Source organism: Aythya ferina, assembly GCF_964211825.1.
Source record: "Aythya ferina genome assembly, chromosome: 2".
NCBI classification, from domain to species: domain Eukaryota; kingdom Metazoa; phylum Chordata; class Aves; order Anseriformes; family Anatidae; genus Aythya; species Aythya ferina.
The window spans coordinates 42657047-42673411 of NC_140297.1; the positions used below are offsets into that span (position 1 = coordinate 42657047).

The 16365-nt window shown below is 40.1% G+C and overlaps 1 protein-coding gene across 4 annotated transcripts in view; it reads left to right on the forward strand.

Annotated features, from left to right (window-relative positions):
• RBMS3 (RNA binding motif single stranded interacting protein 3) overlaps positions 1-16365 on the forward strand; it is a gene marked incomplete at its 3' end in the record, with an annotated part of 439521 nt that overhangs the window by 82897 nt on the left and 340259 nt on the right. For 2 of the 4 annotated variants that reach the window (XM_084510551.1, XM_084510553.1), the window contains exon 2: positions 11604-11773. In XM_084510551.1, the coding sequence (XP_084366677.1) occupies positions 11604-11773 (170 nt within the window). The remainder of the gene's footprint in view (positions 1-11603; positions 11774-16365) is intronic. The other 2 variants (XM_084510552.1, XM_084510554.1) reach the window with 1 other exon arrangement.

A 16365-nucleotide genomic window follows, 5' to 3' on the forward strand; every position in this document is an offset into this window, starting at 1 on the left:
ACTGTAGATCTCCAAAGAAGCCAAGGAATAGGATTTTTCAGCATTTCTAATTCTTTTAACCAAAGGTTATTGCATTAATATAAATGCTACTACTGCTGAAATCTGTGTGGAACATTGTTGTTTAATACTGACTTAAGCAAATGACCTAAACTTGAGGTCAAAGCATAGCAGAGGAATAAAGTTGAGATATATCCGTTTTAGTAAATCCTTTGTGTGCAGTTGAATTTGATTATAGGATGTATCTGCACCTGCAGAAATCACTTAGTAGACATTTGTTCTGTAAGTAAACTTGGAGGGTTTTCTGCATATATAATGCATGAGGTGAAAGAGTTTTGTGTTAAGTAGCTCTTTCCGATAGCGCTGCAAGTGTTCGTATTAATATTTTGAGACAGCACTTTTTTGCCAGAGACAGCCACTCTCTCCAGCTTGGTGTTATCTGCAGACATGGTCAGGGGTGAACTCCCTCCCATCATCCAGGTTGCTGGTGATGGTACCAAATTACTGACCACAGTTTCAGCCTTTGAGAATTTAGACGTCAAACCTTTGACAACTCTGCTGGGAGCCTGACTTGCCAGCTAGCCAGCTCATGCCTTCCTCTGACTACAAGGATGCTAAGGGAGGACCATGCTGCAAGCCTTGCTAAAGTCAAGGTAAACAACATCCACTGCTCTCCTCCCATCAGTAGAGCAGATCATCTCCAACAGAAGGCAAGCAATATATATATATGTATAATATATATATATGTATAATATATATATATATATAATTTTTTTTTTTTAACATTAGATTTTAATTTCCTTTTTCTCTTCCTCAACATTTTGTGCATATGAGTCTGAGACAGCGGTATTAATTGGTACTAAGACTTCTAGATTATTTATACGTATCTGATTTGAAATATAAACATTCTAGTCACATGCTAACATTCTTCAAGCTTCTGTTCTGAAGCTTGGTACAAAATTTATTACAGAATGTATTAAGGAGATTTTCTTTCTAATTTTACTTATCCTGATTTAACATTTGAAATGACTTCAAATGCATATTCTTTCCAGAGAAAAAACGCAGACTTAAAAAATAAATCATGTGTGAATGCAAAATATTAAAAGGTCAAAAAGCCAGAAAGCTAACAGAAGCAATTGGAGCCGATGTTGCAGTGTAGAAGGAAATTTAAGCTCTTGTTTATCAAAAAATACATAATTTGGATGAAAAATGTAGTAAATACAGATGAATGTGTTAGAATCTTTTGATTTTATTTTATTTTCCCTTTCTGGTTGTGTCAGGAATTTTAACAGATGTATCTTGTTACTCTGAATTTATACCACTTGCAATAGAAGTGCCTCATTATCCCAATTAATATGGTGTTGGATTTTACACAGATGAGTAACAAAGAAACTGAGTCCCCCCATTGCTCTTCACCTCTGAGCTCAGGTTCCTGGTAACATTCTGCACAGTGTGGAAAAAGTACATGGCACAAAGCCCAAAATGGTTTGGGTGAAATGTCTTCAGCTGAATCTGTGTATGTTAGCCAGATACTTGGCTCATCATCCCACAACACTTAGTGGAAAATAATTATGATTTGAGGGAACTGAGAAAAGAGAGCTGTCACGATGAAATTAAGTTTCTGCATTGGTTATGAGCCACTCTAAGGATATCGGGAAAAGGGTAGATTATTCTTACCACAGTGCGAGTTAGCTTTGTATGGATATTTTAATTGAGTCAACGTTTCTGAGTGCATGAGTCAAATGACATTTGAAACTCAGGACAAGTGCAGAAACACAGTCTGTTGTTGAAGAAATGGGAAGAATTTGAGAATTTACTGTGTAGTAAATCTAGATTTTTTTTTCTTGCTCTGAGAAGTCCTAGAAAACAGAGATGGGGGAATGCCTTTGACCAAATGAAACTGAACTGTGATACTGAAGAAAGAAGTAGGAATTAGAAGCCAAAGGGCTCAAATAATACTGGATTACAGTGTAAACAATGAAGGGTCTTTCACATATATAACCAGCAGAGCAGGGTTGCATGTATTCACAGATTCAGTGATTTTGCAACAATGTGGACATCCAGGTGTGATTTTTACTTTTCAAAAGAAGTTAATAATTTTTATTTAAGTTCTAGGAAAAAAATCAATCAAATAAACCCCAACAACAACAACAACAACAACAACAACAACAAAAAACACAACAGAAACCAATCTCACTGGTTGCTAAGAAATCTTCTGATGACTCTAAGTATTAGAATATATGGGAGATGTTCATCATTCCGTAGACCTGTGGATATTCTCAGGACCTCCAGCCATGAAAACAAAGTGCATGCCAGGCCATAGCTGCTGTGAAATCTAGTTATAGAGGAGGGCAAATAAGCCTGAGGGTGGTCTGATCAGTTTGGACCTTTTGGCTCAGTCTGCATTTGGTATGAACACAGGATACCTCCTGAGTGCCCGTTGGCTTTAGTGCTCAGACTATCACTCAGTCTAAGGTATGTCTGATTTCCTAATAAGCGTATGAATGGAAACTAGAATAAGGAAATATTTTTTTTCATAGATTAAAAGGCGAATGATTTTTCTTCTTATTCTTTTCCCTCTTTCACAGCCTGCTTGAGCAAATTAACCCTCAAAAATAGCATCGTTTATAGAAAGTTGAATTTTAAAGAAAAAGGTAGAAATGGCTGTAAATAAATTGAGTGTAATTCTAAAAATCCCAAATGTACAATAAAGAGGTTCTCTATTTTTGCATTCCTTATTTAGTTTATTTAGTAAATTTTGCCTCAAGTAGATTTGATTGATGTCTGGAAAAAAAGTGAAAACGTAAATTATAGTAGATGCTTATTAAATCAAAGAAAACTAAATAGCGTTTCCCACAGTACCTCACATACCTGATGCATGAAATCTGGAGGTTTTGTAGGACACCAGAAAGACTCTCCACTAACAGAGTGGAGAGTACTCAGCTGTCTGAAACTCCCTTGGCATATGAGTTCAAGCACTCAGTGAATTAGCTGAAAAAGCAAGTGCTTAAGTCCAAAAATTTGTCATGGCAAATCTTGGCAACCCTCCTAGGTACCAAACAAGCTGTGTATGCCTGGGATTCTGGTAGTGTGATGCTCAAAGCTGCTTTTCTCCGGATGAAGGCCTGCAACATCCACCTCATCACCAAGTTTCCTGAAGGTTTGCAAATCCATTCCTTCACCTCAGTTTTTGCATGGACCCAGACAGTGTTGTAGCTCATGTAATGGTGACTTCATTACAAATCTCACTTTGTTTCACAGACAACTTGTTTTAAGAATGCAGAGTACCTAAAATGAGACACAGGGACACCTAACATGGGGCTTCAGACCTGGCTGCCTCCTGTGGCACTGTTTTTGGTGATCCCACATGCAGCTGCCCTGGCTGCCTTCAGCGGTGCCACACTCGGGGCTGTCCCAAGCATGAGGGTGCTCAGCACCGCCTTGGCCAGCTACCCCTGTAGGCTGATGCCTAAATCCTAGCTGCTGTTATCAGTCTTCTCTCAGCAGTATCAACTTACTGTCAGAGGGCATTCTAGCTGTCCTTTAAATGACATTACAGGCATCTGTCTCATGAGGTTGGCTCTCCCTATGCAAAGAGTTAGGTATCAGCTGTAATGACTCGTACTGGCACTTTTTCTAAAAGCTGTTTGCTATCAAGTACTTGTAAAAGGAGTTTGCACTGGAAGCAAAAACGTGATGAGACTTGTGATGGCTCATATTTTCTGTGGGCATCCTCTGGCCCCTGGCCTGGGATGTGTGTTGCTGTAGCCCAAAGGGCCCCGAGGGAAGCACGAGCTCCAGCTATTGCGGAATGCCTCAAATTCTGCCCTGATGGCATCACGTTGTTGTTTTTGGGACAGACCCTTCCCAAACTCTGTATCTTGTGGATTGGTTTGGCCGCAGCAGGAGAGGCACAGCTCAACTTTATATATAAGGCTGGGTGGAGGGGGAAGAGGTGCCCCGTACACACCTACAAAAGTGTTGTGGCATGGTGGGGAGGTGATGGGGACTGTTCTTGGGGAGCTCTGCCACCTCTGGTTCCTCCATCCCAACAATTTGCACGTTAAGTGGCAGATTTCCCACAGAATTCTTGCATAGGAAAGACAAACTGAGCAAATCTCTCAGATTTTGGAGAAAAGAAGAAGACGAAAAAAAGAAAGCAAACCTTTTTGTTGGTTGGTTTAGTTGGTCTTTTGTTCCACAAAACACGAAAACATCTGCTTCTGATCTCTGCTCACTAAGTTCTCGTGTGGAGAGGAAAGATTATATCAGATGTTCTGTTTCTCTTCTGAGCTTTAAGTTCAGTTTTATGTGATGGGCTTTTGTTATGCTCAGGTTCTTGCATCAGTGTTGACATGGTGGTATGTGTGGACTGGGTGCAGAGAAGCAGGACAACACAGCACATGCCTCCTACATCTCATATCCAAGACACTTTTAGTCTACCACTTGAAAACAAATGCCTAGAGAGTAAATTCAGCTTATTAGAACCAAAACCCCATTTGTTTTTGCAAACATTTGGTGAGTTAAATGATCAGATTTTCAGTCTGTGTTTTTATTCCAAAACTTCAGATGGAGTGAAAACTCATCACCATAGCCCCAAAATGTTTGGAAATGTAAACACAAATAATAATCTCTGCTTACTTAAAGTTACTTTTATCTCCATTTTTTCACCATGAAGTTGTTGTATCACAGGCAGTAATTGCTGTCATATTTTGATCTGTGCTCTTGCTGGGGGAATTGCAATGTTTTATAGTCCAGATTGCCCGCATTTAGTACTTTTAAGATCTAGGTTCTGTTCACATTTAGTTTCAGTACATCAATAAAATATGAATGGATCGGCTAATGAAGCAATAACACTAATTTATGTCAAAGAATATAGGTTATTGTTTACAAGGTTGCCAACCTGCCAAAATACTTTATCCAATGGAAGGGTTCTCCTCCCGTGCTGGGAGATAAATAATGCTCCAGATCTGCCACGGGGGCCTCCTGCCACCAAGCACACGGGAGGGGACAAGGCCAGGGAGGTTACTTTCCAGAGCGGAAAATATTTTTTGGTGACACAGCTCCATTCCTAGCCTTTGGCTTTTTAGTACTAAGGACTAAATTGTACCCTCCTGCCTGGATGTGAGAGGCCCTAAATTCAGGGAAGCTGCTGTAGTTTTGCTCGGCGCCTCAGGCAGTGCGGGGGGAACAGAAAATCGCTTGTGAGAGATGAGTAGTTTTATTGCTGGTATAGCAAAATGTAGGGAGGGGAGGGCAAAGGGCTGATTTCGGTGCCTTTGCAGCTACATTTTTGCAGTGGCCAAAACCAGGGAGCAGCGTTTGTCAGGGCCTTCTCAGCCTGCAAATGATGTTCTCCATCTCCACGTCCTTCCTGGGCCTTCCACTGTTTTTTTTTGCTGAGGCCTGCTCATCCTCAGGAGCGATGGCCAACAGTCTATCCTAATAATATGTGCTCTAATCCACTTTGTTCTTTAAACTTCATCACACTTCAAAATCAGCCGCTTTCCACCTGGCCTATTTGCTTTTGAAGTTTCCCGTTAGATAATGGTGGGAAATTGGGTGGCGTACAGATTGACTCCACAGCCGAATGAAATACGTCAATCATAGGGGAAACAGAAGATATTGCGATCAGTGAGAAACAACAACAACAACAAAAATAAGGCTTCTGGTTTATGTCACCCTAGTTAACAGTTGTAAACTTTCGGTGCTCTTAAAGACAGCCAAGAAGCTTGTTGTTAATGCATTTGCATGCATTAAATGGACGTAGAATTGTGTAAAATGAGACGCACTTTGCAGGTATAGTCCAATAAAGGTCCTCCTCTTCCCTTGGATGCTTCCTATATATTGTCTACCTGTAGCTGTTTATTAAATGCTACCAGGTAGGCAGTCATGACTTGAAGAGAAGTGTTTTAGGGCAGAGAAGACTGAGCTTAAACTGAGCTAAATTCTTCCTCAGTTTGTGCTTTATGGAGCTTCAGTGCTTCGTGCTGGCTTCAAGGGAATTGCGAGCCTCAGGAGTATTTAACCTACTAATTTCAACAGCTTTGTGTGTGAAACAAAGATCTCAAAAAGTACCGTACTGACCCATCAAAATCCAGTTTTAATCAGACTGTAAAATGACTATTGTGCCAATTAGAGGGCTTTTATTTTTAAATGATTGTCATTTTTCAGAAGTGATTTTTTTTGTTTTTGTGGGAAAATTAAAGGTAAGCCAAACATAATGACAATTCTTTCTTGTGGCCTAAAGATATTGTTTGGAACAGAAAAATGTTCATTATATACAAGAAGCATAAGCAAGAGAACACTTGTCATTCAATAATTCTAAGTTTAATTTTGTTTTGTAAAATATATATATATAATCCATGAGAAAGCTAATTCAATTGGCATTTTATTTTCTTAAGCTTTGAAATGATTTCATTCAGCTTAGGTATAGGGAAGCAAAATTATTGTATGCAGAAATCGTTTTTGTCTACAAAAGAATCAGGAATAACTGCATTGTTAAGTTACATTTCTATATTTTCCCCAGTTTTAAGTAATATTGCAGTCCTCGATAGTCTTTCATCCAGTAATCACAGGGCATTATATAAGCCACGTAAAGGTAAGGAAGAATCATTACAGGTGGCTAAACTGAGACATAAGGAATCTAAATGACTGGCTTGGGGTGGCACGTTGGAAGAAAATTATGACTTGAGCTCCTCTGACTGCAGCCTTTCTAAAAATGCAGAAGGTTTCTGTGTTGCCAGTTCCGTTGTTCATCTCTTACTTGCTTCTCTATTCTACCTGGCTGTGGACATGAAATACGTTTTGCCTTGTGGTGCTGTTCCTCATTGAGGATGCCAGCCTAAGGCAGAAGAGTTGCTGTGTTTTTCATCTCATTCTTTTTATTCTGTTTACCTTGCCTCTCTGATTTCTCTTCAGCTGTGATCATCGTTGGCTTAATATGAGATTTGTCATTCTATCAGCTACAAAACCCCATAAACAGGTCTGTAAGTTGGTGGCATCCTCTCATCATTACTATAATTGGCCAGCAAGAACCCTCCAGCTCTCAGAAATTACTTCTTTGTACAGTAGGGTGTAAACAGAAGACAGGTTTGCTAGTGTGAGCTGTAAACTGATATTTGCACAATTTATTTGTATTTACTTTGCCGTATTTTATCTTCTCAATCAGGAGCTAAGGGAATTGTGTTGCAATTGGACTCTAAGTGAGATGAAGCTAGCAGCTGGAAAACACTCAATTCAAAGTGAAATGGATTGTGTGTGTTCACAATTGGTTAAATAACACATGTTTTAATGGAGAACTGCATGTTGGAGTCATATATATACGTTTTTATTAAAAAATATGTACTTTGATAGGAAAAGTCAACATATCGGTGTTATTGGGGAATCTTTCCAAGACTTAGCTTTCAAGTGGATAAAAGAGTACAAACTTGGGATAACCAAAGGTGAATACAACCAAATTGGCTACTCCATTAGCATAGCTGTCCAGCTGCATCCTAGGCTCTGAGGCCACTCCAAAACCACAAGCCCGACTGCCTCAGAAGCCTGCCAAGGAGCCAGCTGCTGCTAATAAAGCAGACTCTACAACTTGGCATCTGGGGCCTGTGATTCCCATCCAGAAGAAATTGTATGTGAAAAATATTTAAAATTTGCCTTTTTAAAGAGTGTATTGCTTTGGAAGAAGAACGCTTTAGACTAAACTTGCAGCAAGCAAAAAACTACATAAGAGTGCTGTGGTTGCCATGGGAAGAAAAATACCATCCTTGAGAAAGGAGGTTGCATGCTGGAAGGAGGAGTGCTGTTCATTTTGTAACCAAAGAGGCTTCTGGTTCAGCATTTCTGGGTTATTGAGTAAGAAAGACCAAGGTGTCTTATTATTGATGCTTAGCTGTGCGCATGGGGCACTTTGTTTCAGAGGGCTCACTGCTAGGGCGTAAGAGCAAGGGTGCATTCCTGAGACTGCGTAAGAATTAAGCACATTAATTTCTTACTTTTAAATAATGAAAAAGAAGAAATTTCATTCATTTTTCAAAGATGAAAACAAATCCTATTAGCCAGCCGTGCTAAATTAATAAGCTGCTTGGAATGATCTACAAACTGGTTCCTTTTCCTCACACTCCCCATTGAATAATGAAGCATGAGAATTGAAAAACGAGTTGGTTGCATTGGATATGTGAAAAATTAACGGCCAAGTCGGCTCCAAATTCCAGCTGCCTTTTGAAGTAAACCATGTAGATTTTGCTTAATATTTTTTTTTTTTTCCTAGTGCTGCAGGTCCAGTGCTTGGCCATGCTGGGAAAACTTCTTTCCCAGATGTCTGCAGTTGGTGGCAGGGATTTTGAGTCAGTGCTGTGCTCCTCGTGGCTCTTGTGGCATGGAAGTTAACTGCATTAACTGCCTGCAGCCACAGAGGGAGCCCATATCAGAACCAGACCCAAATATCCAGCTATCAGGTGCATGAGGCTGCCCCCCTTGAGCACCGTGTGGGATCCCACAGCAAGTGGGCTGTATCTTGGATCATCAGCGGGTTGCCATTCATTTCTTTCACTCCCCTTATTAGGTGGAGATTAACGAACAGAGCCTGTGCTCATTTGGAGGCGAAACGCATACCTCTGCCATCAGTCGTGTGCTCCTCGGCTCACGAAACAAGAATTCAAAGCTTTCTTCTGACCTGAAGCTTTTAGCCTGGCGACTGGCCAGAAGATGTCATCAGCCCTAGTACAGGCAATTTTGTAATCTTTCTGCGGACGCTGTTCTGGGGTATTGGATGTGCATGGAAATTACTGTGGGCTGCAGTGCCTGAGATTTATTAGCAAAGAGAGGGTTGGGAGCGTAGCAGCGCTCGCTGGTCTGAGAAGGTCAGCAGCCTCCAAAGCGGAGTACGGCCGCATCTCCACCAACTCGTGAAGCATCTCGCTGGGTGCTGTGGTGAGCCTGGACATTTGCGCCTGCCTCGTGGCTGCTTCAGCTCTAACTTGAGAGACTAACTTGTCCCATGGCCTAATTCTTGGGGTGTAACGAGGACTTTTTTTTTTTTTTATTATTATTATTATTAGCGGTGGCCTTAAAAATCAGTGTAAATGCGATTCAGGTTCACTTCTAGGTCCCCATTCAGCTTACTGAGGGGGATAAAATGGTTTAGGCTTAAATTAGAATTAGGCCCCTAGTGCTTTCCTCTGTGTGAAGATAAAGATCTTACAATAGAGTGAAAATTGCCCTTTATATTTCAGAGGTATATTTCCACTTTATTATTTTTTTTCTTGCTTATTAGGTTGGTGTGAGAATAGGCCATTTATCCATTATCCCCTGCTAAGACATATATAATAACAACAATTAATAATTAAAGTACATAGCACTTTATTGACGTGCAGAAAATTCTGTCTTTGTGTCCTTATGTCATTCGCATGCATGCAGTGTGTATGTTAAACTTGGAAGTAGGAGGGTAAAGGAGTGAGAATGTTACCTTGACTTTTTTTTTTTTTTTTTTTTAAACATTACCAATCTTGAAAATGTGCAAAATAACCACGGGATGTTTCCTGTGCTGGTGCTATGCTCAAGCTAACTGAATGCCGCAGTCACATGTACCTCTGCCATGGCCCCGGAGCATCCAGAGATTTAAATATGCTTTCAGCCAGGATGTTTTAAGATGCTTGCCCTCATGCCTTTGGTGGAGGTTACCATTGTCTGCAGCGTGATCACAGCTACGGCGTGGAGCTGATTTCCCGGCCGTGCCCGTGGCACTGGGGCGCAGCCGAGGCGGTTCCCTGTGCTGGAGCTCGGGGCTGCTGCTCTGAGTCTCTGTGTCTGGGAATGACATTGAAGCTCGGCTGGATGAGGATTACCCAGTGGTAAAGTGTGTGTGCAGGGAAATACGATCTGTATGCATTAAGTGCTTTTGATTGTCAGCAAAAGTATCTGCACAGATACTGGGGGAAGGAAGCACGTTGCCCTTTCTCTGTTACTGGAGATGAGAGTGAATGTCATTACTTGCCAGTGTGGTGATCCCACTGTCTATTAAGCTGATTTTTCCTTTTAATGGATCCTACTTGAGTCGCATTACAACCCGGCTGGATTGTAGAGGAATTGTGTTGTCCTAACACTCAAATGATGTGTGCCCACCGACCTGGTTTGCATGAGAGAAACTGGGGAGGAGGAGGGAGAAGACAGCGGGAAAGGCATCACAGCAAGAAGCACGGGGCTTTGTGCTTCATCAAAGCCTCTGAGCTTCACCAATCACTGATGCTCCCTTTAAGTTCTCTCTCTCTTTTTTTTTTTTTTTTTTTTTGACTCATCTAGGTAAAAGAGGCTTGTTTGAAAGAGTTTAAAGCCACTAATTTAAAAATATCCTCCTACCAAGGCTCTGATTTCTTATGTACATAATTATGAGCGCTAAAGTAGGGCCACCGAAATGAAAGGGACAGTTGATTAGCATGATCAGAATTACTTACAGCCTTCAATATTTTCTCTATTCGGGGCCTAAGTGCAGAACTAGCATATATCAGAAGTCACTAAAGTGTCACTGCTACTATAATGAAAATCGCATATGGTTTGCCTTTATTAGGCCATTAGCACACCGTGGTTAGATTAGCATTGACCCACCATTTACCTGCAGCTGCATCCATGCATTCTGCTACCAGAACATGCTGATTTTCTTGCAGAAACCAGCTTTTCCCCACCTCATGCCCCAGCTCACCTGTGCCTTGGCTTTTCCACGCAGGTGACAGTGGTGGCAGAAGCCATCCTCTCCCTGCCAAGCCCTCTCTCTTGGCAGGCAAGCAGGCACGCTGATGGTCAGTGAGCTGGGGATGGTTGAAAAAACTTAAATTCATTACTCTTTCCCCATATCGGAGGTGCTTAGGTAATTTTTATAGCCTGAGGATGCATCTTCTTTCAGAGCATGTATTTTCCAGAGCATTAGGAGAGCATATTGTTCTCCCCGTGGGAATGCCTCCCTTCTGAAGTGATGCTTCTCAGTGGGTTGTGTGTGGTTTGTGGTTGTTCAGAAGTGGGTAAGTTCCTAAGAGCGGGAGGTGCTATCCTGACCTTATTTTCCAAACCCTGTTTTCTGCTGTGAAAGAAATGTAATGACAGAGTGTTTCCAGGCTGCTTTGTTTTTTCCCCTCTCAGGCTGCCTAGCTCCTTGCCACCTGGCTCTGTGTGCACTGGAGGCTCCTTGTATTTAGGAAAGATTGCTTAGGCTTCTGGTATCAGCTCCCATACCTTTGGCTGGATATTCTTATTTTTATCTCGGAATATTCTTAAAGCAGATTGTGTTTAACTTCTTTCTGTAATGCTAATTACATCTGAGTATCCATCATTTCAGAGGCTAATTTTGGGATCTAGATAAAATAGATTCATAATTGAGCTACTTCAATTTCACTCTAAACAATAGCACGGAGGGTGAAATAAGGCACTTTATAGCCTTGGCTGAACCCCAAATCTCGGCCCAGTTTTGTGTTCCGAGGGGTGTTGCTGGCCCAGGTTGGGTGCCTGCACTATGGGAGCGGGTGGCTGGAGATGGGCAGGGGGACAGGAGGGGAATGCCCTTCATTCATTGCTACCTGGACAAAGCCCAGTAACAGCCTCTTTTCTGTTTTTGTTTCCAGCAGTCCTATGCACCAGCTCCCCACCCCATGGCTCCTCCCAGCCCCAGCACAAACAGCAGCAACAACAGCAGCAACAACAGCAGCGGAGAGCAGTTGAGTAAAACCAACCTGTACATTCGAGGCCTTCCACCCGGCACCACTGACCAGGACCTTATCAAGCTGTGCCAGCCGTAAGTGCAGTTAAAATACTCAGTGTCTTTGGGCAAGAAAATGTTAAAGCTGGCCTTTCACTTAACACTTGAGTTTATCCACAAAAAAAAAGAACACTGATGAGCTTGAAGGCTAACCATTATTCCTCGAGTTTGAACAGATAATGAATGCCTGTTGAAAACCTTCTGGTAATGAGTTTTAGGGGACGGAGAGATGATGAGGACCTTCACATAAACTTATATTTATCTGGTTTCTTTCTTACGGTTACCAAAAAAAAAAAAAAAAAAAAAAAAGGAAATTTGCATGGGAAAAAATCCTCCCTAATGACAGATTTTATAGTTACAATAATCTGTGAATCATAACCTCGTGCACAACAAAACATGGGTGTTCCCACCTCAGTCATTTATCACATCTTTCAATTGCTGTGTCACACATTGCTGGGCTCAGAGATTGAGAAGTATGAAAACTGTGGAAGGTGTCCTTGTAGCAAACATCTCATTACCTGCAGTTCCACTGAGAACTGATGATGTAGAAAGTAGCACCTTCTACTTCCCTGTTATCTCTAGAGTCATGTTTACAGTTTCTACTGATAAATATCAATTTTGTTGTGTTTTAACACTGTTAAAACTGGAAAGGAAGTATGAAGGAGCTCTTTGCTCCTCATGCATCATCAACAGAGCTGTTTCCAAAAACATTGCAGCTGGCTAACCCTTCTCACTTGACCTATTAGTGGGCACTAAGGGTAGATATGAAGACCTGACTGGACTTCCAATGTCTCTATTGTTATCGGTGATGTGGGAGGGGGATAATCCAGTTTGAGATTCCAAGCAGAGATCACCTGGGTAGAATTTAGGGTAATGTTTTTTTTTGTGTTAAAAATAAAAATGTTGAGAAATTTAAAGAAATAAAAATCCACCCACTCTTTGATACATAACTGCAGTGCTTTTGTCATACAATAGTCTCTTCCTAAAAACAACAACATCTCTGATATTTTTTCATTGCACATCAGCATTTCAAATAGGGTGCTAAAGGTATTTAGCAAAGCAAAAAGGAAAGATGACATAGGAAAACTTAAATATATGAAAATAGAAGAATTTGTCATGACAGCATATAGATTCTTAATAGTTTGCAAGACATTTTCTTTACCTTTGCAGTTGGTTACATAGTAGAGATGAATTAATGTCTAGATCCCATTGTTCTTAACTGTTTTCAAAACATGCAGTATGTGTAACAGCAATCTGCTGCTACATGAGCAAGACATACATTTGTGTCTTTAGAAACAGTTGTCTTTTATACACATTTTCTCTTAGCTTATAAAACTGGGGTCTCACCACGCAAACGAAAGATAATACACATACTAAAGACTTAGTGTATTAAGTATTCACAAAACAGCAGAAGGTGCTAGCTTGTAAGCTTCCTGCATAGAAGTAATGGTGTAATTTGTTACAGGATATGAGGTGAAAATTTGGATTCCGTAAACCACTGTATTATTTGCAGTACAGGGTTTTTGGAGAGCTGCCTTGAAGGAAGGTATTCACCAAAGCTAGTTTATGGACACTGGTTCCCCTAGGCTAGCTGCCAGTGCCTAAAGTGAGCTCTTCTGAACCCATTTCCTCTGCTCCAGCATGAGACAAGGCTGCCAGCAGTACAACTGTCACTTGCAGTGTCTGACATTTGGCAGGTCTGAGGAATGATGTTCTAAAAACACAATATTTCTCTCTCAGAAGTACAGGGAATGCTGAAAATGCTTGTGGCTATGTGTATTTATCATAGCACATCCCATTTCCAGGTTTATTCCAGCAAGAAGGCCACCCTCTATGTGACGCCTAACATTGTATTATTATTTTTTTTCAATTTAATTGCTTTTTGCCAGGTGGTTATGGAAGAGAACACTTTCATTGGATTTTTTTTTTTTTTTGATAAACTGAGGGGCTGTCTCGGTGAATCCTGCCTGCTTTTCTGTATTTCTGCTGTGTGTTTTTAGGTGGTACATATTGCACGTTAAACAGAAAACAGCAGACTGGAGTACCATTGATGCTTGAAGTGCAGAGTCCATTACACATGGTGTCAGACATTTCTGACAAATGTTCCGACACTATCAAACCTTTTATCAATTTAAGAGTAACCTTGTCACGGTAATCTGTCAAACTGTTCATATAACTAAAAGAAAACAAGTCATCATAGGCTGTACAGTAACTGAGTAAATAAAAAAAAAATGCTACTGGAAATTTTCTTTCTGTGTGTGGTTGAGATCCTTGGTATCTGGTTTAACATGTGTCCAGCAAAGTTGCATCAAATTCTCTTTTGCAGTAGACAGCTGCTAGGTTTTACTGTACCTTTTGGGACTTTATACAATGATGTTGTCAAAGGTTACGTTGAAAAAGAGTGAATAGGACTATTTAGCAAGCAAGAATATGTTACTCTTTTACATACGTATCTTTTTCCAGGATTTTCATACAAAGCAAGTAAAGAGACTTCCAAAAATGGACCATGGCCTCTCTTAACCTTTCTTGATGTTTATGTTTATTTTTATTTTTAAAGAGGCTTCACACCCATCTGTGAGCATATTGATCATCAGAACTTGTTAATCTAAAAATTTGATTTTAAATATTCCATCAAAATAATTTTAGATTTATCACTGGCATTTATTACTCGGAGGTGCAGTTACTGCTGTTGTAATAGTACCATCCATTCTGGTCAAAATATGCTCGTCATCAAAAGGAAATATAACCAAACTTAACATGCAAAATTGTACATTATAGAGAGAAATATATCTCTGTACAAGCAAAATATTAATAATTCTTTGAAATATTCATAATCTGTCACTCATATTTTCATGCATGGTATTGTATTTGATCCAGAAGAGTTCCAAAATTCTCTTAAAAACATACACAGATGGCTTAGTCCCTCGTTGGTGTACTGGACACATCACATTCTTACTAAGTATGTCCCAGTGGAGGTAGGCTGAAAGAAAACTCACACAGAAATTAAACATTTAAGCTTTATTACTTAGAAAAATTTTTCTTTTCAAAAACTTGCAGTTTCCCTCTAAGGATTTTGGTCTTTCTGTCTGTCTTTTCTCACATGTGTGCACTGAAGAAGACAGTCCCCAGACTCTTTAAATAGATAAAATAATTTTTGGAAAACAGACAGGGAATTTGGGAAAAGAGATTAAAAGTACCTTTTTGTGTGTCATGTGTCCTGTTTCCCCCCACCCCGACTAACACAAAATTCTGGAAAGTTGGCTTAAAAAACAACATTTGACTAAAAGAAAACAATAATAAATGAGCAACAACAACAACCTTGTGCAGTGCACTATTAAGACATTGGAATGTATTGAAAAAATAATCCCTGTCAGTATTGAGTAAGTCATGAATTTTTCATGCCCAGTCCATAGTCTTAAAGAAAGCTATTTAAAACTTCTGAAGCCTGATAGTTTCAGCTTGCTTATGTTTTTATCCTGATTGAATCCTCCCTGCTTGCACCAATAGCATACCTTCAGGAATCTGCTGTTTCCATCTGCTTTATTGCTCTTGGTTGGGTTAGCTATCTCATCGTCCTTCACCAAGTCTGGACTTCTTTGTGATCCAGGGTAAAATAAAAGGACTTAATTAAATCACCAATGGGAAAAATAGCCATACCTAAAGAGCAGCAAGTCTGCATGCTGGTCAAGCTGTCTTTTGTGGACAATGAACCAGAATTTCAGAGACATATGGTATTCTAGATATGGGAAATCTATACCAGATCATGATTGCCATGAGTGTTTCTTTCTCTGAATAGTTTCTAGATCCATATCTTGTACAGATTACCCAAGATGTGTTTTTGTTCTTGGTTTGTTGATGTATTTATTTATTTATTTCTGTATTTATGGCTGAAGGTGTCATGATTTGTCTCCTTGGCAAGTCATCGAGTGTGAGACTTTAGCCTTTCATCCCATGCAGAACGTCCTTGGTGTTGTCCCTGTGGAACCTCTGAATAAATATTCCGACCGCTGCTGTTTGGATTCTGCTAAAGGGCTAGCCCCAAGGATAATGTAACTGTGGTTATTAATTGAAAATACACACATTACTTAAATGCTGGACTATTTTTGAAATGAACTCTGTGCATTCCTTTTGCCCCCACAGAAAACTGCTGAGTGTGTTGAGGTTTCAATGGGGTTCAAGGTGCCTTTCAGGACAGGGTCTCCTGTTAATAGCTGCAACAAGTACAACATTTTCAGATAGAGTGAGCTTTATGGCAAACTCATGATAGCCAGTTCTGCCATGCGTTAAGGCAGGAAGAGTTTGAAACTCCTGGCTATTCTTTTCTTATTTTCCTTTTGTGAAAATAAGTTTGTTTTATATGAGAACTGATGACAAGAAGGTGTGGGGAGAGAGCTTCCTCCCTTTCTTTTTTTCTGCATTAGTATGTTAATTAGAAATTATTTCTGTGAATTATATACATTTTAACCTAAGAAAAATCTCCATAACAAGTTCAAAACCAAAAAGATAAAAAAAAAATCTTAAAGTAAGCCCTGTGTTCTGCAAGGAATTTTTACCCAGTGTAAATTGGTGCTCTTATCCTGGCCCTGGTGAAGACAAAGCATATACTGTCTGTGATGTGTAGCAGTACA